Here is a 24,031-nt window from a genome sequence, read left to right on the forward strand (position 1 = left end):
GAGTTTGTGGAGGAAGAGTATCAGGATTATGAGCTGTAATACCCCTGCTTTTACTCTTTATGACCTGAGAACATGCCCACCCATTTTCTGTGCTTGGCCAGGCACCAGATCCTCAGGGACCTTTGGTTTAAGCACAGGACTTGGGCATTTGTCAACAGAAGCTGTGGCTACCCCTGGATCCCTGGAAGTGTCCAAGGCAGGCTGGATGGGGCTCAGAGTAACATGGGATAGTGGAAGGTGGTGGAGACTGGATGGGCTCTGAAATCATTCCAATCCAAATCATTCTGTTATTCCATGAACCTTGACCATGGAAGGATTCCCAGCTTTCTCTCCAGTTTCTTTCCATATTATTACAAACTCATTCCTTCCCATTCTTTGTGGAAGACATTTGAGCAGTAGCCAGAGGGATAAGATTAAATGCACAGTAATACACGTTGTGTTCATATATATTAGGCCAGATTCTTGGTCTGTAATGCAGTGGTATTAAAGGAGTACAGCACTGCTTGCCTCAGAGATCAGATGGCAGAACCTGTTTCTCACAGATGGTTTGTAAATCTAAATTCTTCCTTAGAGGTGAGTGTTCCCAGAGAGATAAAAAAGGACGTTTCTGTACAGAAACATCCATGGGGGGCATGTGCATGCCATAAAATACACATGAGCATCACAGTGACCCTCTCACCACCCCTGTAACCTCTTCCCTTTTAGTGTGTTCTGGGATCTCTACTGTGCAGCTCCAGAAAGACGAGAAACATGTGAACACTCGAGTGAAGCAAAAGCCTTTCATGACTACGTAAGTTCTGTGTGTCTTTACCAAGGCTTCACTAATTGCATGTATACATGTGACAGAGAAGTATTTCTGACTGCAGTGGCTCAAAAACAGGTGTTGGTCATAGGTAACTCTCAGTTTTCTGGGGATACCTTAGGAGTTCCTAATTCTTAAATTGCCAGCACAATATGGGTGACTCCTGGAAGCTGTCTCAGAGATCAAGGTGCTGTCCCATAAGGTAATGCAGAATAAAGAGTGTCCTTCTGTTCCCCATGCCAAGGACACCTGATGCTGGTCACAAAGGCATAGGACAGATGGAAACCTGGATGTGACCTGCCCAAATATCTGTGTTCTGTCAGTGTTAACTGTAGATGGAATTATCTCTGGCTTCTGTCAGGACCACCCTGGCTGAAACTGGGGTGGTTTGTATGTTTCTGTAACCTGAAGATTTTTTGTCCTAATGAACACTCAAGCATCATAGAACAAGTTAAATCGGGCAGGAATAAGATGACAAGAGTAAAGACAACAGGAGGAATAAAGGGCAGAAGTTTCATGACAGTTTTGCTGCCTTTGAGACTTAGTTCAAAACACAACAGGGAGAGTCTTGAGTGAGAGTAGTTCTCACAATACAACTGTTAAACCTCATTCCTTGAGTCTTTTCCAGGTCTGTCACACAAATACTGTCTAGTTACTGCCAAAAAATATTTCTACAGATAAAACTGAAATTAGACTGCCCTCAGCCCAGTGTCTTTCAAACACAGAACAGAAACAACAAAAATGATCCAGCAAAGTGACCATTTTCCATTCTCTGTTGTCAAAATCTGGTAATGGCTTGGCATCCTACATGTGAGCTAATGGTGATCTTGCCTTACTTGCAGTAAACAATACCTTAGACTGTGAATGCACCATCATGACAGTCAGAGATGTCCAGCATCTTTTACCAGTGTGTCTTTAACACCCTGCAGTGGTGGTTAAATTGTGAGGGTGACTGGTTAAGGAGCTCAGACAATGCTGCACAGTCATGTCCAGGCTAGGTCAACCACTAAACATAACTAATGAAAGAAGTAATTATCAGAGAGAGGAATGAAGTTTAAGGACATTTTGTACCCACAGAGTTGTTAAGGTCAGCCAACTTAGTAAGGCACATTCCTCAAATTATTTTTTAAGTATCTCCTGCAAGTACAATAGCTGTGGTCATTTTGTCCTAATCTGTTTTAAATATAAAGTTGTTGGAAAAATAGAACACTTAGCTATTAGTATTATCTACTTAGAATTTTGGTTCTGTGTTGTTAGATGAAGGTTTAATTACCCACTGAAGGAGCAGTTGTTTTATAGGGATAGTGTAAGACCATGAAGAATGACATTGGAGATTTAAATCTGGGAAGATTCAAAGCACAACAGCTGACTTCAGTGGGGAACACTGTGTTCTCAAAATAAAGTGTATGTAACAAAAGCCAAAAATCCAAAAAATGTAAATATTGTTGTGAAACAAAATTGTGAAACAAAATTATCAGCAAGAGGAAATTTTCAGTGAAAAAGTATTTGGAGTATATAAGGAGTCCATAAACCTTTAAGTTCAGGAGAGTTTAACTGATCACTAAGTTCACTATTGAGTTTAAATTTAGAGGTATACTAAAGAATCCGAGTAGGTGAATCAAAGTAGTTAGAAACATCCTTAAGTATGTTCCATTAGCAGTTCTAATTTCTACAGGCCTTGGAATATTACATGGCCTTATTGCTCAGTTCTGTCTTCATTTATGATCTGTATTGTCATAATTCAAGAAAAGTGAGAAAATGTGAGTTCTGTGTGTGATCGAATATTTAACTTATTTTATAAAGTAGTGTTTGATGAAGTAAAGATAAAATCTAGGTATGATTCTATTTGCACATCAAGACAGGACAAACACTTATTTTGGAAACAATTTGATTTATTTTAGAAATTCATTTACCTGGTGTTCGTAAAACCCATTCTCGCAATAATGTGAGGTGGCAGGAAAAGCTTTGCATTGCTTTTGTCACAGTTGTGATAAATTCATTTAATTCCTCACAAGACTCACAATGGTCCTTGTTATCACTCAGGTTTTGCTTGGGACAGTCTTCATCATGGTTTTTGTGTCTGGTATTTTAAGGTAGCATTATGAGCTCATGTCAAAGAGCTCATGAGCTCATGGTAGTTTTTGCAAGCAGATCTCACAGCAGAAGAAGATAAACATGTTAAGTGAAATCCTGATCCACACAGTGTCTTGCCATTGACTGTGGAGGGGTCAAAATCCCACCATCAGTGGGGACCATCAGCAGCTGCTGCTGGATTCTGGCTCCTGCTGAGGTTGAGGGGTCTGGTAAATCAAAACTCTGCTGCCACACTGCAGGTCAAGTAGCAGAGCATTTGTAGCTGTGCTATCATATCTGAAAACTGCTATTGTACGTACAAAACAGCACAGAAGGCTTGTTTATTAATTCATATGAGCAATTCAGAATTTTTTATTAGGCATGTGTTCCACTTGACCTAAGAAAAACCTTTCCTGCTGAAGGGGCGCGTGGTCTGGCTGCTGCAGACACGGCAGCTGTAGCTGAGTGGGCTGTGTTTGGAGAGGAAATAATCTTGTCTTTGCTTTTGTGGAGAGAGGAAGGCTTAGGGATGCTTGATGGAGGAGGAAAGCACTTGCAGATGATTTAATGGTTTGGAAATATTGCTGCCTCACTCGACATAGCTACGAGTCAGGCAGGAACACACAGGTTGACTCATAAAATGAATACACAGAAAGACTGAGTTTCTTTGAGTTTGCTTACAAGTTTTACATTACCTGAACTGCAACTGTAAGATTAATGCTGTTTGATTTCTCCCCCTCAGATAGTACATTGTTGCTTGCAGCACTACACTGCTCATCTTACTGAAAATCCATTGAATAGAAAAGCAAAGCCCTATTCTGGCTTTACAAAGATTTTCCATGCTCATCATGAGTTTAAGTATTTAAAGCTCCCTCGTATTTAAAATGGATGGCATGTTTATTTTCTGTTAAGATTTGCTACTGGATATGTGAATGAACAAAGTTCTGATTTTTGTAACATATTTTTATCAATTTTTAGGCTTGAAAAGATGCATGTCTTTAATGTGCATGTGCTGGATTTTGGAGATAGGTGCTGGCCTGGAAGTTTTGAGATACATGATGTAGAATTGGAGATTGTTTCAGGTGACTCAGGAAAGAAAACTGTTGCTTGCTCACCCAGCCTGCTAATACTGCAGGCATTTCAGTAGAAGTAGCTTCAGTTGAAGCAAAAAAATCCCCATGATTATTTTCCAAGTACCTGTTACTTTACTTTTTCCTGGAGGAAAACTTGAGCATGCTTTGAAGTCTTGTGAGAAATCATGTATATGGATGGTCTGAGGCAAAATTCAGTCTTCAGTGTTGAATGGTTTGTGTTTCTTCACGGTGTTCTGAGGAGATCTCTTCACCTCTCTAGTTAAGAGCTCATTTTTCCACATTTTGAGAACTGCTGAGAGAAGCAAGTTCCAACATGCATCTCTTTCCACTTCTTTCCAAGCTGAAAACTGGGTCCAAAAGGGGGAATTAAAACTGGATTTTTAGCAGCACCTCTTCTTCTGATGGCCACAAATCACCATCCTGCTCTTCCTCAGGCCTGGCCATTCATCCCCATCTCTGAGTTTGAAGGGGTGCTACCTGAAAAACCTTCCTTACAAGATGATTTCTGTACATAGCAGCTAAGATATTTTTGCTGTCCCGAAATTCCTGTGCTCCTGGTACTCTCCTGTGGCACTGGAAATTTTTTCCACATGGTGCTGGTGCAAGAAGGGGTTCACTGTGTCTCACTCGTAGCTATATTAAAATATTGATTATTTTCCAGGTAAGGTTTCATTAGTTCTTCTCCCCAGCTCTTAGGAAGATCAGTTCTGGTATAGGCAAAGGTGTCTGGTTTGTGTTTGTGTCTCCCAGAAGAATTCCATGTAATGCACAGGGGAGCAAACCAGAGACACTCCTTGTCCCAGAGACTGAAAAGCCTCATGAGTTGGGCCCACATCCCCTCTGCCCTCTTGGCACAGTTCAGTGCTGAGCTCTGTGACAGAGGGCTGTAAAATGTACCAGAGACAATGCTGTCATCAGTTTAATCCAGATTATTCATTTTGAGGGTCACAGAAATAAAATAGAAGTTACTGAGTAGAGTGTTTGGACATTTGAGATGGCTGATCAGTCTCTGTGCACCTCTCTTCAGAAAAGTTGAGTCTCTGCATTTATTTCTGTGTTTTAGGGGGAGAGAAATTACTGCTTTCTTCTCTGGACCCATCTCCCTTCAGAACTAAGATGCACTTGCACAGCCTTAATACCTCAAATCCGCTTAAGTAATCATTATCAATACTCAGTATTTGAGAAGTTATGAATGCTTTAATGTTTGTTTTGGACTACAGATTACCGTGAGAAGCCTGTGAGACTGTTCTCCCACAAGGACTCTTTTGTTTCTGGTTTCATTAAACTGCTGTCCTCCTGTGCCTTTTTTGCATCAAGGATGGAGGAACTTGTTTTTGTTGTTGGTTGCCTCACCATCTCTTGCCACTGAACCTTCTGCAGGCAGCCTAGCTAGGGCAGCTTTTGCTTCTGGGTTTATTGCTGAAAATTTAATTGTAGGTCTGTTTTCCAGCTGTCCAGCTCCATTCTGTGGAGAATGCATGTTAAACTCTTTCTGCTTAAAACAGAAATTGAGGAAAAAAAAGCTCCCCATCATCCTCAACCTCCCATAGAAGACCAAAAGATGACAAGTTGTACTGCTTTGCTCCAAGGCTCCACATCTGAGTTAACTGTTAATTCCTTACCCAAATTCTGGAAGGCCTTTTGCATGTTTACTGGTCATCACTAATCAGTGATTTCACCTTCAGATATGTTCTTCAGACAAATGATTTGTCTACTCAGTAGATAGTTCTTGTATCCAGGTAGTGAACAGGTTATTTCTTAAAAGTAGAAGAAATTTATTAAGTGGCCACAGCAGTCTTTTTGTAGTTAATATGGAAGTGAAAAGCATTTCCTTTCACACATTCATTGTTAATATTGCATTCTTTCCTTTTGTGTAAGTAGCATTCATACTTAATCGTAAATGAAGTGGCTTTCTTTACTGCTCTTTTCATTCTGAGGAGATCATGTCTCACACTGTTCAGGTGTATGTGCAGTAAAATGTGCTCTTAGTTATGGAAGCCAGAAGAAAACCAAGAATTTGCATTTGCTTTGAAATTTCATTCCTGAACACATTAGGTAAATCCATATGGTTAAAGACTGCACAACAATAATTAACAAATGATGCTTTTGCAGAACACTGTTTGGTGCAGTCTCACAAGGTGGTGCATCCTTCGCTTTACCATGTGTGCAACCAAAAATGCTGTGAACTTGAAAAACTGGATAAATGTTTAGGATTCTTGTCCTTGGTGTAGGAGCACTGTTTTGTCTACGTGGAGGCCAGTGCTCATTGGGAGGTTTGGGGTCTTACACAGAGTTTACACAGGAGAGCTGGGCTGCTTCAGTCTCCCATCTCCTTAATTTCAGTGCTCAGTAGCTGCTCATTAATGCAGTTGTGTGGAAAGGATTAGTAAAAGGCATGCTCCAGCTCCCAAAGTCTGCAAACAACATTGGCTGGTGTTAGGTGTTCATAAGTGAATATCAGAATATTGTACTGGATCTCCAAGAGTATGAAACTTTTTTGTTGGCTCACCAGAAATTTTTCGAAGTTGACCAATTTCTACTTCCCTTGGATTGCAGAGATTCCTTTTGCAGGGAAATCAGGATTAATTTCCAATTTCCTGCTAAGAAATCCCCCAGTTGAATTCTCGTTCTGACATTTTCATGAGGAGGGAAGATGTGCTGGTTCTGCTCATACCATCCTCCTTCATCATCCCTTCCCATAAATTAGTCAAGAATATAATGATTGGATTTGAACTGCTCTGTGTCACAAATGTTAATTTTAAGCTCTGAAATGTGTTGCTTCTTACAGCCAACATAATTTTTCTCTTTATAGAGGTAATTTCCCAGGTAATTTTGTGCATTGCCTCTCTTTTAATGTGAGAACTCAGCCACTTGTTTCAGAGAGAATAAGCAGCATTTCCTCTCCAAAATTCCAATTGCTCTTCTTTGAGTGAATATTTAATTTCCTTGGAATTTAGAAGTAAAATGGTTAATTAGTTTGAGCTCAGTGGAGGCCTCAGACAGGATAAGGAACCAATGTTTCCCCAAAGGTAATTTTGCTCCTCTTTCATGGTTCCCAGAGGGAGGCAGTGGACACATTTCTTTCTTTTTCCTTTTCTAACAACCATTTTAGCTTCATTTTCATTGGAAACAATGGGACATAACAGCCATTTTAATGAGGGCAGGCTTTGGGAACATTCTGTGTGAAAAATAGTATTTATTTAGAGTGGAGCACCAAAAAGATTTATATGCACTGTAAGCAGAACCATGCCAAATTTATAAAATGGGACAAAAATTGGCTTTCTTTTGCTTTGAGGAGAGGAGGGGGATGTGAAGGCTCAGGAAGTTAAGGGAGAAGTGAGTGATTGAAGAGATAGTGTGGATTTCACAGGATGAGGTAGATGCTGAAAGGCAAAGGGAAGTGGCTGGAATGCTCAGGCTGCTTCACAGCTTCCTAGAGTAGCTTAGTTTTTTTTCAAAAACAGGTAAAATCTAGTCGTAAGATTTTTAGTTAGTTAGGTTTTTTATATTGATAGACTAGATACTTTAGTTCATGATAGGTGTCTCCATTGATTCATTTCTCTTCATTCTGAAGTCAAAGACTTTCTTTAGAATTAAAATAAAGCTGAGGTCCTTCTGCTGTGAAGTTGTGACACGTGTCATTGCCTGGAAGAAGGCTCCACAGGAAATTTCTGCCCTGTTCAATGGGAATCTCAGGGTACTGCAATTTTTTCCCTGTGTGGTTGTCCTGATGAACAGCTGTTAACTTCAGCCATTTCTCAGAGTAATGTTGTTAAATGTATCTTGTGTAAAATGCCTTGCAATTGAATGAACTCTGCTCATTCAAATTTTAATTTTTTCATTTGCTCTAATGGATTATTTATGCTACCATAGTGAAAGCTGTATTACAGTTTAAATTTTAAACTTTAGCATTTGGAGTGAACTTAAAATCAAGGTTTCAGAGGAGAGAGGGTATTTTTTCTTCTACAAATGAAAGCACTTATGCATATACACACTTCATGTGGTGTGTTAAAAAATCTAATAATTCAATACACGGTAGTGTAAACCTTCTGGATTTTGGACATTGCCTCAAAAGTTGTAGATCTGCTTATTTTTAATTTATTTCACCTTTAAGAGTAAGAAGATACAGCCTACTGCAAGATTAAGTATCATTGAGAAATGCCCTGTTTCCAAACTTTTGTTTCAGTAGCTATATTTAAAAACATTTTACTTGTCACTGTTGACATACAGTTCATCCTTACTCATGGCAGAGTGCACACAGTATGTTCTTACAGCACTGCAGAACGTCACTGAAGGAGGTCAAGTTGTAGCTTAGTAACACTGGGAATGTTAAATGGACTAACTCTGAATTTAGGGTCAGAGATTCTCTGCAATTAATATTTAACACTGATTGTACATAATGCCCTACATCAACAGAGTGCTGCACAAACATTTGATCAATAGGGAGCAGCTGCTGGGTTCAGCCTTGCCAGAGCCCACTGCCTCCACACACTCTTCCTCCCCCTCGTGCTCTTCCTCCTGATGGCTCATCTTCCACACCAGGGTTGCTCCTGATGTTTTATGGTTCAGGGGTCTGCACTGAGCAGTCCCACTTTAGCTGGTCAGATCTCCTTGGGCTGAGGATGTTTTGTGGCTCTGCACTGATGCTATTTGGTGTTTGCCATTTTTTCTTTTCTGTGTTCTCTGTTTTCTTCACACATACTTTTGTAGCTCTGTAGCCTATTGCATCAGTGGCTCGTTTTCTCAGTAATTTTCCGTGCTCTTTCCCTGAACAAAAAGACAAATTCCAGAACTCCAAGCCCCAGGGGGTTCAAGGCCCCTATCCTCTCTTAGTTCTTCCTGGCTGCAAAGGTTGGAAACAGCTCTTAGAGATAATTTCATGGACAAAGTACAACTGGTAGCAAGAGAAAGACTCCAGGGAAGGAGCTTGATCTGGATGGAGTTCCATCACTTGTCCTCCTAATTGGTGCTTTTTCTCAATTACACTAATTTCCTAAAACCTGTAAAATGTCCTCCCCTCTTTGCAGGTGGGCTTTTATAGACACATTTCCATAACTGCCCCTGAAGGTTTTCAAATAAGGATCCACTCTTACTCTACCTCCCTACTAAAATTATCTCGAGCTTCATTTCCAGGCTGGGGAAAAAGGCAGCAGCAGAGCTGCCTCTGGTGCATGGCCATGCCTTTATCTGCACCAGGTTAAGCACAGCTGCACTGATGGGAAGCATTTTCCTTTTCCTGTTTGCCTGGGCTGCAGGCACTTCACCTAAATGCAGTCTCCTTTAGCCTCATGAAAAGCAAAAGTGAAAGTGAGAGTCTTATGTCTGCACAATATGCCAAACACAGATTTTGTTATCAGCTCGACTGCTCCGTTAATACGTCTAAGTGACTCATTTCAGACTTGCTTAGCACATTTCTGGAAAATCCAAGGACTTACAACTTCCATCTGCTCTCTAATACGATGAAAGATGAATCCTGAAGATCACAAATTGCAGGAGACGTGCAGCTCTTAATAAGAACAGCTGAACAACAAATGCCTTATGAGAGGTGGTGAAAAGTGAAGTAATGAGGAGGAAAGGCAGGGAGGCCTCTGGAGGGAACACGGATATCCATGGCTGACTAGAACTGTCACATCCAAACACCACACTAAATATGAGATGCACATTACATAACACGAGTCACAGGGAGCAGATTATGGTTTGTCTGAATTTTCTGCAGAATTAAGGCCTGGGTGTTACAGGCAGTCATGTTTATGTGGGTCCTTGGGTCTGCACAGGATGTGGTGCTTAGGAAGAAACGTGCAGCTCTGGAGATTTTAGAGGAAAGCTTGGAAATCTTGTTTCTTATTTTGAGATCTCTGCATTCTAAACATAACCACTGGGAACAGTAAACCAGCAGTGTATACAGATAGATAAAATAACACATTTCAACTCCATTTTCTCCCCTCTAGAGAAAAATTGAGGTTGTGACATAATCAAGGAGAATAAAAAATATTAAACTTGACTTAAGGTGAAAATCTGCCCTGCACTTAATCCTTGTAGCCTGTTTTATTGTGACCCCTCCTTAACTTCAGTGTACATCTCCAAAGTGCTGTCACAACATCCACAGACTGGATTTATGCCACTTAGGGAGGATACCTGTTACAAATTCAGATGCAGCAGTCTGTAACCCGTCACAGGCTCATTTACCCAAGAAAGTAGTTCTGTGCATAATTCACACCAGAAGAGGTGCATGACCTGTCTGGTTTTCTCTGACATAGGAAGTAGAAGACAAAGTTCTCCATAAGTTGGATAATAAATATTATCTTCTGTGACATAAAGGATCTGGAAAACATTTTCCAGTTCTGCTTTTAGATCTGAGTTCCATATTGCAGACCTAAATTTTAGTCTGAAATGTACTGGGATCTTAAGTAATAGATAATTAAGGGAATAATTAACCCCTGAGGTGAATTTTAGTGTATTTTCTACTTTAAAAGACTAGCAGAAAAATGCATAGACTGTGCATTTGCATACAGTTGAGTGCAACATTCCACTTAATAAATCAGTTTTACACGAGTGGGATTTCAGTGAGATTTGTAAAAGCAGGCAGTGAGTCTCTGCAGAGCACGACCCTGTTGGCTTGATCCCAGCTCTGCACAGATGTTGGGATCTGCCTGGACAGGTCCAGCAGCAGGATCAGGGGCTCTGGCCCTCGCCTGGCAAACAGTTTCATGGTCGAGTAGCATTTGATGTGTGAATATCCTGATTAGAGTCACTCGTGTTTGCAGTAGCAGGGTCAGAGAAAACAGTACAAATGCAGAGGGTCATTCCTGTTTACTGTTCAATTTTAGAGTTTCTTCTCTGTACCAAAACTATTCATTTATTTCATCTGGATTTTTTTCTGTATATTTGAAGCAAAGACACCCTTCTCCAGTTTTCTCTGTTGTGAAGAAAATCTCAAATTTTCTGTTTACAAGGACAAAATTGTTAAAGGGTGGCTGCTGGACAACCCTTAGATATCCCTGCAGAAAGCTTTTTGCTCCCTCTTATGATCTACTGTATAGTTTTTTGTTTATTTTCCCTGTATGTACAAGGTTTTGTGTTATTCTGTGTACACAGGGTGTTTTTGTGACTCCCACTGCCAGTTGCTTTATTTTTCTTGCTCCAGCTGCTGCCCCCCCACTGAAATATGGATAACATGTGTTGAATTTCCTCTTAATAGTAAAAAAATGTAGCTACTTGACATCCTTGCTGTCATATCCTGATAATGTGCAAGATTTTTTCTTCTTGGAACAAGATGGGTATTGTTATTTATTGTTGCAGCACTGTAGTATGTGAAGGGTTTTGTGGAAGCTGCTAAATCACGTTCCTGAAATTGAACACAGGGCTAAGCTTTCATTATTAAAAAAAAACCCAACAAAAAACGTTCTTAGCCTGATTATTTAGAAAGCATGACCTGAGCAAATGTTGGAAAATAATTAGGTACCAAAAGAAAGACATTTCCTCAGTAAAGCTGATATTGCTTCTATTCAGCTTTGTGAATTCCAGATTAGCACAAGAAAGTGATATTGAAGGCTAAGGTATCCAAGAGGGTGATTGCAGAGGAGGGCTTTAATAGGTTTTTAGTGTTCTACCCTGTTACTAGATGCCATTTCACACCTTAGGGTGAAATGTAGTTCTCAAACATTCATCATTAATAAATCTACTTTTTTCTGTTGCCACTAAAACACATAAACATGTGTAACCTTCCATTTTTGTGCAGTATGGTTTACAAAGCGTAATCTGTGGTTTAAGATTCTGTTTTAAAGCCTGGTTTTGGTTGCTTTATGTTTTTCCTAAGCTTCAGCAGTTGCAGCTGAGTTGTCTGTGCAAAATATCCATCTATGAAATGTCTCTGTGATGCTGCTGTGGCCCTCAGGCACCTCTTGAGCTACCTGGTGACAGAATTAGGGTTTTATGGAGGTGTTTTTTTATTAAACACGTGTGTTCAGCTGTGTTGTGCCTAAATCCCATGTAGACACACAAATTTTGTTGTGCAGAACCTTTACATCCTTCCAGAAGAGTCTCTTAGACCCCACCTCAATCTTTGCAGCATTTGTCAGTGATGATTTTTTGGTTAGTTTACATTTGTGGACTGGAAAGTCCTCAACAAAGTGTATCATTAGCTTTTGAGAAGCCTGTGACTTAAAAAAGAAAAAAGAAAAGAAAAAGAAAAAATTACCACCTTGTTATGCCTTTTTTCTGCTTTCTTTTCAATTTTCCCACTACCCAAATGCATAACAGTGATGATTTGTTAACAGTGTCAACTGGAAATGGCCCAGTCAACATTATTAACACCAAGTATAAGGTTTGAAAGGTGGTAAAACCTCTGGGTTTGTTCTGTGCCTTAAAAATATATTTAAAGAGAGCAGGAGCTGAAACAGGTAGTAATTTGTGTTCTGATGATTCTGACATCATGAATTAAATCTCAGCTATGCCTGCCTAAATTTTAGCTACTGGTACATGTTAATATAAGTACCCTGTCAATGGTTCTTTTTTTCTTCTTTTCTTCTTTTATTTTTTTGACATAAAAATGTGGAGTCTGCAGCAGCTGTTCCTGACATGAGATGAACTCCAGAGGTGCTCCAGCTGCCATAAATTAAGCTGCCTGTTCAAGAGGCTGAGTTAGGGTATTTATCTGTAGTAAGAATCTCTTTTCTTAACAAAAGAGCCTTTTTTCTTATTTTTAATACAGGCCTGATACTGGATTAACCAAACTCTGTACATCAGTCACATAAAAGAGGTGGTATATCCTGGTTTTGTCAGGAACTTTTTAGGTTAGAAAAGTTGCAGAAAGCACAGTAATCCAAATTAGATTGCTCACAGTTTTCAGAATTTCAGGCTGAGGTCAAGCCTGAAAGAAATAAACATTCATTTACAAATTAAATTTATTAGTGACTAGAAGCCACCTTAGAAAATGTGTCCCAGCTCTATTAAACAGGGCCTGGAAAATGCTGCAGTTGTTAAAATATTGCCTGGTAGCAGAAACTGAATTATTGTTTGTGGTGGTGTAAGCACTTCAACACAGCTTTGCCTAAACAGGAGAAGAATTCTGTAAGTTAGAATTGTCTTTTTTTGGTAGTAATGTGTTGCACTTTTGCTGAGTAATCAAACCATGGAGCTGTTGGAGCTGCAGAATGTCTCCATTTTTGTCTCATGAACAACACACTTCCTTGAACAATTAACTCTTGTGCCGTTGGCTGGTGCTTTATTTCACCCTGGGGCTTCTAGCCTTTATTTTATTTTTTCTTTTTGAGTTCGTTGTGGTCACATTTGGCTCCTCTGGTTGTCTTCAGGGAAATTTCAGATGCCCCAAATCATAAAATACTGTTGGAGTTGCTAATCCTACAGTGTGATTTCCACGGAAATAAAAAAGCTTAGCAAATCTTTACTGATGCTGACTCAGAAATTACATTACATGAGGGCAGGAGTAATGCAAAAATATGTGGTATTCTAGACTCTGTGAATTATTATAATTAATAATTATTGAGCTCGTAATGAAACGGAGTGAAGTTCAGTACAAAAGAAAAAAACAGTGACTGTTATGACACAATCAGTGACATTAAAAATGTTTTTAAAGTGCCATTGCTAATTTGTCCCATTTTGCAGAGACCAACCTATAGTAAATTAAACTTGGAAATCTCCAAATATATTTATTTATAAAGAATTAAAAATACAAGAGTTTCTTATAATTCTTTTCATGACACAGAAGATGTGTCCTAGATCCTCCTCAAGTTTTCCTGATTGTTTGATCTGCAATTGGAGTGCTTCTTGCATTTGAGGTATTTTCTTTTATGGAAGAGAAGGATCTTTTGGACCTGCTTCTGTGGCTCACACACTCTGGCAGGCATTTGGCATTTCCATACTGGGTGATTGGTTTTGCACAAACTGCAAGAATTGAGCTGTAATTCTGATATAACTAATGGGCACAAGTTATGGGAGTTGCTTTTGGTTGCACCTTCCCTCCATTCCTATGAAGTACTGAAACACCATGACTTCCTTTACAGATCAGAACAAGCATTATGTAAATTACTATTTAAAAATTATCATTATTTTATAATTTATTATTTTGATTTATTTAAACTTAGATAATCACACAGATGAGATGACCACTCTAAACACCCTTCTCTGTGTTTGCCTGTGGTAAATACTCCAAGACAAAAATTCTTTATTTTATGTCAGATTTGCTGTGTGGAGGCAGATATCCCATCATACACTTTAGTGATGTAACAAACCACTTGTATCTTTATAAAAACAGTAAAAAATGTCTCAAGTATTGCTTTCAAGCATGCTGAAATGTCAGACTTCAAACTGGCTATCAGCCTTGACAAAATACACAGATTTTCTCCTCCTTTTCTCAACCCACTGTCACTTTCTGGTGGTGATCCTCCACTGATCAGTGATTTTGCTTTTAAAATATATGTTTCTCCTTCTTTTTTTCCTTAACAACACGAATTCCTGACAAGCCAGGGCCTCTGCTTTAATTTTTAATCCCAGCCTGACAGACATTGTGATTCACTCCCTGTAACTGCACTAGAATCAAATATTATTGCAGATGTTTGATGAACCATAGAATTGGTTCAAGTCTCATTTCCAGTTACTTGGTTTCTAAATGTTCTCTTTGGGGACCCAAGCAATGCTGTCAATATTCTTTGTTTCAGTTGCTCAGCAGTTTGCAGCTTAATATTGTCGAGGGGTTTTTGTACTGGACCAGCTGCTGAAGTCAAAACTTGTTATGGAATGGAAGAAATATCCTATATATCCAGCCCTATATCCAGTGTCAGACTGTGGAAAAGGCTTTTATTTTAATTGCTGTGCTAGGTATTGATCAAAGCCAACCAATATTTCTTGTATCTGTGGTCTTGTTGGTAGCTTTTTAATTAAGCAGCACCCCCAAAATTAAGAATTCATTATTATATGCAGAAAGTTAAATTTGCTGCCTGAAGTAGCTGACATTCTTTTCTGTATTTCAGTTTTTCCAGTGGGGTTTTCTTTCCCTTTTATTTCTGAAGATATGCAATCAGCACATGCTGTGTCACTGTAGTACTTTTATTTCTGTGGCTGCAAAGTGAAATGCTGAATTGTGTTGAGTAATTCATGTGCTGTGGTACTTTTGTGCTGATGTGCTGGAACCAAGCTTTCATTTGCTGGTTAGTACAAAACCCCTTTTTTCTTATTAAGTTGCACTGTGTCTGTACATGGTCCTCAAACACTGCTCCCAGCACGAAGTCTAATACATAAAATTTTGTAAATTCACTGCTCTCCAGCAAAATCTGATTTCCTGTATTGTAGCAGAGTTTCTGGGAATTTCAGGAGGACTGGGGAAAAAACAAGGACCTAAATTGTCAGGTCTTATTTGTAAATCTGCTACTTCTGTGCCACTGTATTGGACACTCAGAGAGTCTGTTGCAAGGCTGTTTAGGTACTGAGTATTAAAAAACCCTGCAATTTAAACTCCCAGAATAACTGATCAAGACCCAAGATAATATTTTCCATAGGGTGATGTATGAAAAAAGCCCCTTATAAAGAATCAGTGTTGTTGCACCTGAAGTTGAATTTTCCAGTTGACTATTGAAAGAATAATTTTTGGAGGTAGTTTTAGGGAACCTTTTCTTAATTTTAATTTTTTTTCCCCCCAATAAAGATAGCATTTATTGTTGGATTGCACTGCAGTGAAACAGAAATTACATCTGCAAGATACCTAAACATACATACATAGCTATATCTGATGAGTGCAGGCATTATAATCCGTATGTCTCACAGCAGAACTGTCCCTAATTTCAGTTTTCAGTTGGTGACATAATGTCAGGCCCACCCATATCTTTCAGCAGCACTGGTGCTGAAAGCAATCCCATGTTCCAGAATTTATATTGCTGCTCCCCATAGAGACTGAAGGAGGAGGAGGTTATTTAAACCTGCAGCTGTGGTGGATGGGAAGAGGAGCTGCTTGAATGTTGACCTGCTGCAGTGTGAAACTGAAGATGGAAAATTCACTGTTCCAGTTGAGAACTTGTGGTGTTGAGTGTGGGATCAAAACCACTTCTAGATCAAGGTGGCTCAGATGTGCAGGAATTGCTCATGAGCCTCCAGCTCTGCGTGTTTGTACCACTGAGAAACTGGGATTCCCCAGATCAAAGGGGAGATTTTCTGGAGATAATTGATATTTTAAGGTAATTAACACTGTGGTTTTCTGCTGGCACATCCATCACTTGCTTTCCCCCCTGTGCCGTCTGACAGCAAGACGTGAAATCCCCAGCCAGCCCAGCTCTGCAGGAGCAAACACTGCAGGTCCTCGCCCTGTTTGCTCTGACTCCCGGGTTTGTCCTCGTCTAACCACATATTTGAGCAGAGCTCTTGGGTAAACTCTGCTGTCCTCTCTCTTTCCCCCTACCAACTGCTGTCCCTGGCAGGCTCCCAGCATCCGCTTCCTGCGGCTGCGGCAGCGCCGGGTCCCTGCGGAAATCCTGCGGCCAGCCCCGCTTCCTCTGGACACAGATCCAGCTCCTCTCCCTCCCTGCCTCTCTCTCCAGCTCTGCCATCCCTGCACCGAGCAGCTTCGCATCTCCACATCCCCCAACAGCTCCCTTGGCCATCATCCCCTGTATAATTTCACACAATTAATAAAAGCAGAGCACAGTGACACACAGTGTGACCTTTCCCCTCCTTTGGTTTGCCTTCTCTGCTCTCCCTCCTCAGTTTTGTTCTGTCACAGTTTCAGGAAGGGGTTGTAGCTCTCCTGCGCTGCTTGTTCCAGTTGTTCAGCTTCCTTCTCTTGCATTCTTTGCATAGTTCTTCACCTTTCTCTTATTAATTGCTATTCCCCCCGATTTACGACAAAAGGTTTTTAATCCTTCTTCTCCATAAGAACACACATATACACACACACAAAATATTCTGATTTCCTTTCCCTTAGCCACATCACTGTCATCAGCTTTTTACCTCTCACTGGTTGTGTTTGGGGTACCTCTTCTTCACAGGCATGAGGGACCTTCTCCAACTCAGATTTCACATGTTGTATTTGTGTAAAAACTGATCCATTCTTGACCTAATTCAGCCACGCCTTCCTTCAGTGCCATTGAAGGCTTGGCTGTGTGTTCACCTCCTGACATGCCAGATGTTCCTGCATTGTTTCCTACAGTGACCTTCCCTCATCTTTTAACCTTTCATCTTTCTGCCCCTTTTCCTCTGGGTATATTCACTCTTTGGTCAGTTCCAAACACAAACACAGCTCCTGTCTTCATCACTTTACCTATTCACATCTTCAGAAATTTATTTTCTCCAAATCGGTATCCTAGTCTTTTTCTTGCACCTTCTCTTTTGAGGTAAATGGGATAATTAAGATTCCTGTTTTCTTCTTTGACTGCCTGGCCCCTCAGCCTTTTAAACTTGGTATCTCCTTTCCCTTGTTCTTACCATATCCAGGAATTCTTTGTATAATTACAAAGAATTATAATTATAATTGTATAATTATTTGTATTATTTCCCAGTCACCATATATATATAGTCTCATTCCAGTTTTTCTGTAGAGCTGAAATTACTGTCTCTGCTTGACCAACATATTAATTATGGAATTGTGCTGTCCTCTGACCCTCAAAAATTTGGGGTTGCTGTAGCACCCAGAGCACCTCTATAGAAAGCCTGCCTCTAACTTGCAACTCACTTTATTTGTGCTTTCCACTGCTGGTTGTTGATTCTGTGCTTCAGAGATGACACTCTACTGTTACCAGTTGCCAATAAAAAGTTAATAACCTTCCATAATACTATTTTTGCCCTTCCTGCATAGATTTTCAAGTCATCATTCCAGTCTTGTGCTTTTCCTTTCTGTTAAAGAGAAGCTCTCAATATTCTCAGGCTTCACTTGTTACCATTCTCCAGATTAATCCTTAAGCTTGACTTCAGTGTCTAGACTGAGGGTTTTGTTTGTTTTCAATTTTTTTTATACATTAAAAGTCAGGGAATTGCACTGTTAATATGGTTTGTCTGCTGCCTGTGTGGTGGTCAGTATTTTCTCTTTCTTCCCAGGATGTATCCTGTTTCTCTGTATCCATCTGTTTCTAGTCCTGGCTGTTCTGGTAGCTGAAATATTAAGGGTATTTATCTGACATGGTAATTATTTTGCCTTGTCTTTGGAATACCTATTAGTGATTTCTTCAGAAACAGTCCTGCTTAGAGTCATTAAGAAGAATATGTTTGGTTCAGTGCAATGTAGTCCTCATTATATTTGGCAGAGCAAAAAAGAATTCTGGTCTTAACATGGCACGAGGATGTGTTGACTTGCAGAACTTGGACAACCTCTTTTTCCAAAATTTCCCATCTAAGTAGGATCTGTTCCACATCAGCCTGTCAGCTGCTGCCCCTCTATACCCTGGGGACAAGTTTTGTACAGCTACAGCTACCTCAACCTTCCCTCACAACAGTCTTTTAAAAAATGGTTATTTTGCTCTCTTTATATTGCTCTCTACATATCAGTTGCCAAATAAATCAATAGCAAGATTAAAACCATTGCAGGTAATTGTAAGTAATGAGAGCTCTGTGTATATTTAAACCAAAGGAGTACAGACCATTTTCAGTTTTTTGCAGAAGAGAATTTATTTTTCCAGATCTTCATAGTTCTGTTAATGCCAAATATTCAATCAAATATATTTATAAGTGATTGTGTCATAGGTAGTAAACGGGGAGGAAAACCCCAGTGTCCTCAAGGTGAGATTTTTGGAGTTTAATGTTGCAGCTCCTTAGAATCACAGAATTCTGGGATGGTTGGGGTGGAGGTACCTCAAAGTCCATCCATCCCACCCCATTCCTCTGCCCCAGGCTGCTCCAAACCCAGTGTCCAGCCTGGCCTTGGGCACTGCCAGGGACCCAGGGCAGCCACAGCTTAGGCTGGAGGGTGAATAAAACCTTATGACCAAAGATTGTACATGGAAAATGTTTAGAACAGGAAGTTGAATTAAAATAGATCAGACCAGTCAAAGTTGTGCCCTATTATAATAGCATGTTTTTGGAAAAAATCACTGGATTTCCAAATACCAATGTAACTTGAATGTGGAGAATTTTAGCTCTTCCTTATTATGTTTTTTTGTGTTAGGAACTTACAGTTGTGTAAGGAACAGTTCAGTGTTGTGTGCTGTGGGTTCAAATATTATAGTGGAATTGATTTAGAATTTTGCATTGATATCTGTTCAAGATTTAGAAACTTTACTTAATACTGTCAAGAAAGTCTTGTTAGTGTCATTAACAACATTATGAATGCAAAGGATACTACTAAATGTAATAGGATTTTTTTCCATGAATCTGATTTTATTTGCATTCAGCAGTCTTCTCTCAGTTCATTCTTTGCAGCCTCAGGTGTCCTGGTTATGAATCCATTGCTCTGGCTGTAGAAGGACAAACTGGTTTTCTAATTCTTTTTCCCTTTAAGTCTTTGCCCACCACTTTTGTACCAATTTTGCCACTTTTATACCTATTCCATGCAGAGGAGGTGTGGTGAACCCTTATCTCCCAAGGGTGCAAACCTCTAACCAGCCCTTAACATCCCTCTTCAAGTGCAGCTTCATGCATCCAAACTTCAGAGAGGTTCCACAAAACCTTAGAAATATTAGTTTGTTTTCTGTCCTTCCCAGCAGGAAGAGTAATCCTCCTTACTTAGGAAAGAAAAGTCTATTTTTTAAAGTTTATACTTGAAACTCATCACGCAATTCGAAATATCAAAGAGAAATTAAAAAGAAAACCTTAAACAAGAAGAAGCAAGAGCATGTGCATCTCTTCCTCTCTCATCTGTAAGAGAAAAAGAGTTCTGAGAATTGGATCTGGATAGATCTGAGGAAGAAATTCAGGAAGGATTATTCCCCTCGGGTGCACATGTTTGTTTTTTAAAACAATGATTGAGTTATTTTAATACTCTGGATGTTCATCCTCATGTACGGCACAGGAAAAATAGAATAAACAAAGGAGAAAATATTTTCCACTCAGCATCATTGAAAAAAAAAGAGCTGTTGTCCTCTCTATGCAGATTTGGAAGATCTTGTCTGAGTAAAATAGAGACTCTGTAATAGTAGAAAATCCAAACTTTTAAATAATAATATTAATAATGGTAATGATAAAGATTGAAAATGTAGATAGGAGTATTTGAACATAGCTTTAACTTCTTCAGTTAGCCATGATACAGCCCAAAAGTAAATTCTTGTCCACAGGTTCAGCACTGAGAGGTTAGATCTCGGGTGATATCTTCTTATCAATGTATTTTAGATAAGACATTTTTAGGTTTTCCTTCTCTGTGGGCATTGCTTTCTGTCTCTTTCCAAAGGAAAGACCCAGCTGAGTAGCAACAGAAGTTTTCTGTTACTGCACTGGAGAGGGAAATAAAGTTATATTTATTCTAATATAATTCTAATTATTGTTCTGCCACAGAAGGAAAAGCAATGGTAAAGCCACATAATACAGAAATTTTAAAAGTCCTCTGGGAAGCTATTCCTGGCATTGCCAATGACACAGAATTTTTCAGCTTCAAAGTCAGTCTATTTGGTGTGTGTGACTGATTTCTTTCATAATTAACCACCAGACTTTCAAGTATCAGAATCACTGTGTTTCATATATTGCAGAAATTATATTTGTCAGGCAGCATACAGAATAAAGAACAGGTATGATTGCACTTAAAACGTTTATTTAATCAAAGAATGTGGGAATAAGTTCAGACAGTAAACACAGACAGTGAATGTTGTTCCTGGTCTTTTCGAGTAGTCTGAGTATAAGAATTTCACTAAGTTCTTGAAATAGCAAAACAGCAAATGTTAAAAGCCATAAAAGAGAGCACTCAGAAGTTGTTGAGTGTGGTTTTCAGGTCTTGTGTATTTTGATGAACTCCTTCTCCATCAGCTGGTTCAGAGGTCGAGGGAGGATTTCCAGTGGTTTCCTTCCACTCCTTCCCTTACCATGCAGAAGGAAAGGATAACCTTGTAGTTATTTACACAGCTTTATCTTCACATGGGAGTCAAGAGGGGAGGATGGAAGAAAATGCCCCCTCTGAGGCAGAATTCTGTATGGAGATAATTTCTTTGCCTCAGGTTCTTATCTGTAACCTGGGCTTAACTGTCCTTTTCTCACATCTCCTGTCTCTGTTTAAAGCATAAATTATCTGTAGTAAAAATTACCTCCTTCTTTTTCTTTGTACAATGTTCCCCCTAATCAATTGTGATTTGTCTGGGTCTTTTTTCAAATCAAACTGCAAATGGTAGGTGATAATAGCCATACATAGCTCATTGCAAATTAAAAAAAAAAGTCTTAAGACAGGCTGAAATTTATTAACACCTGCAGGCAAAGGTTAAATAGAGTACAGATGTTTTGGGGCATTTTTCAGATGTGCTGTGTATTTGTGTGTGGAAGTGAGAAGTGAGGAGTGGCAGTCAGTCCATAGCTCAAGCAATGCTTATTTTATTCAAGTTTCACATATTTCTTTACACAGCTGGAAGATTTAAAGCCTCTCAGATTTTCATTCCCAAGTGAAAGAAGCTAAATAAACTGCATAATTCAGACATGAGCCAAGGAAAGGATACTGGTGTGCCAGCAGAGAGGGATGGAGAGTCTGTTCAATCTTGTCTAAATTGGTACAATAATGGAGGATTTCAGTTAGGAATGAAGTGGGTGAATAGCACAAAACTTCAGATATGTTTTTGCAACACATTAAAAAACTTCTCTAGAACAGTTAGTTGGAGAGCCAACATTACTCACAATTTAATATTAAATACCTAACTGAAGTTAATATCAGATGGAATGGCTGAGCCACCAATTTAATAATAATTACAGTATCATTAAATTCAACATCCTAGGGAGAGATAGAGAACCAAGAGGCAACACAGAGGAGACTAAGCTTTAGAGGAAGTAAAATCAGATAGTTAGTCAGAAAGACACTGATGTTAAAAGCTAAAATGGTCTAGTGGATGCATGGTCTGAGAAGAAACCAGCAGTTTGTTAAAGGTCAATGTTGCACTGAGCAGCAAGGACAGGAAGATAGGGTGCCTAACCCAGTGTCAAATGTGCTTCAAAGAAAAACACACAGAATTCTGAAGAGAGGTGATTTTTGTGAGGTGAATAGCAAGGAACATAAATTTCAGCGAGGAGTATTGAAGGGAAAACAAGAAGGGAAAAGAAAACTAAACCAATTTTCTAAGTTTATCAGAAAAAGCCTGGATAATAAACAGTCTGTTCTTGAAAAATCAGGACCCACCCCTGAGATGCTGCTCTGTCAGAAGAGGTGTAGAGGACAGGGTCTGGACCACTGGGGAGGATATTTTGCCCTGACTGGGGCCACCTCACAGGGTCACAGCTCTTCCAAGCATCCCAAGCATCTCCTTTCTCCCCAGGGCAAAAAAAGGAAAGAAGCAGAGGAAGTGAGGCTCTGGGCACAGCAGGTAATTTTTTTTTCTCAAAGTGTGTAGGAACATGACTTTAAAAACAGCCTTACTGGAACAACTGCCATGCAATAAGAAACCCACGACCTCTTTCAGTGAGTGAGTTCTGTGTTTAATAATCCTGACTTCTTGGAAACAGCACTTAAGTGCTGAATAATTCTCAGTTTTAACAATATAACTGTAACCACTGGCTATTGGATCTTGTGGTGCTCCAGTATGGCTGGTGAGCCCTTTATGATCAAAGATTTTCATCTATTTGAGTGCCTGTATCCACAGATGGAATAATTTTAAACAATCTCTGTTAGAAAATGGATGTTGAGTATCATGAATATTTGGTTTAGAACTTGTGTGGTTCAGCATCTTACACACTTCTTAAAATTGCCCTTGAAAAATCCCAGTGTTTCCAGAGTTTAGTGGAAGTGTTCTAACTGTTGGCATGCTGTTGTTTGATTTGCACTCCTAGCACTGAAATGTGTAATCCTGCTTACAAATAAACAATATATATTAATATAATTGCTATATAAATTATTTTATGCAGAAAATAATTGTTTTAAAGTATGACAAAACACACCATCTATAAAAAACACTGCCTAGTTGTTCATGTGATGTATAAATCCAGGGCTCAAACTAACCAGTTTTTCTGACACAAATCTCTTGTATTTAACATTCTTACGTTGTATTTGTGAGATTCCCCCCACACCCCACTCTTTCTTTTTGTTATAGGTATTTCTGAAACTGGAATTTGAGGAAGTTCCCTCCTTAGTTGTAAAAACCACCATATTTCTCAGTTTCAAATTATTTCTGATAACACAGGAAAATAAGCTTGTGTAAGGTTTACATAATAAGCAGGATGGGAATTGGTATGGAAAATTTTACAAACTCATCATGAAAAATGTTTGTTAGGGCCTCTTCTGGATTCTGTGTGCAATAATGGTCCCTGCAACCACCAGAGGTTTTCTTCCTTCCAACCCCTTGCCCATACTCTTATGATAAAAGTGCTTTTTGGGCCTTACAGAACCAGCTTTGGTTTGGGATTGCTTTCCAGAAAGGATTCTGAACAATTATTTCAAATGGTGCATTTGTTATGGGAAATAATTGCACAATGAGCTAGATTTATAATATTAGATGCTACTGATTTTTTTTTTCAATAATGAAGAGTAATTGTGATGCTTGTAGGCTGGGTGGGTAATTGGATTTTGAATGGTGAGGGAGGAGGTTAATGTTCTCTAAACTGTGCATGCAGTGCCTGTTGCTGGTGGTAGCTCAGCTCATTAAATTATTGCTGTTGGAGGGATGGGTGTGCTCAGGGCTGCCTGTACACACCATGGGAAGCTCTTGAGTGCAGAGCCTGAGCTCACAGAAGGCGTGGAAACATTCTGAACCAGGGCACAGATAAATAACCTTAGCATGACATTCATTTTTAATGTAGGAAAACAAATTTTATAGCTTTGCTGTGGCATAGTTTTTCATTTAACCCCTGCACTGATGAGTTGCTTGTTCCAACAGCTGATGCCTCTTGAAACCTATCTTATAAAAAAGATAAAATGCAGCAATATTTTCGGTCATTCCATTACTCCTGTGTAGCAGCACCCAGACTTTTATTCACTATCCAAAGTAGTGTCTGGTCATTTTATTTTCATGTG

At 39.3% G+C, this 24,031-nt stretch overlaps 1 protein-coding gene across 6 annotated transcripts in view; it reads left to right on the plus strand.

Moving 5' to 3' along the window:
- Window positions 1-24,031, plus strand: part of SSBP2 (single stranded DNA binding protein 2) — a 120,598-nt gene that overhangs the window by 36,881 nt on the left and 59,686 nt on the right. For all 6 annotated transcript variants that reach the window (XM_079333348.1, XM_079333351.1, XM_079333349.1 and 3 more), the window contains exon 4: window positions 706-790. In XM_079333348.1, coding sequence (XP_079189474.1) covers window positions 706-790 — 85 coding nt within the window. The remainder of the gene's footprint in view (window positions 1-705; window positions 791-24,031) is intronic.

This window comes from Erithacus rubecula (assembly GCF_903797595.1).
Source record: "Erithacus rubecula genome assembly, contig: scaffold_96_arrow_ctg1, whole genome shotgun sequence".
Taxonomy (NCBI): Eukaryota; Metazoa; Chordata; class Aves; order Passeriformes; family Muscicapidae; genus Erithacus; species Erithacus rubecula.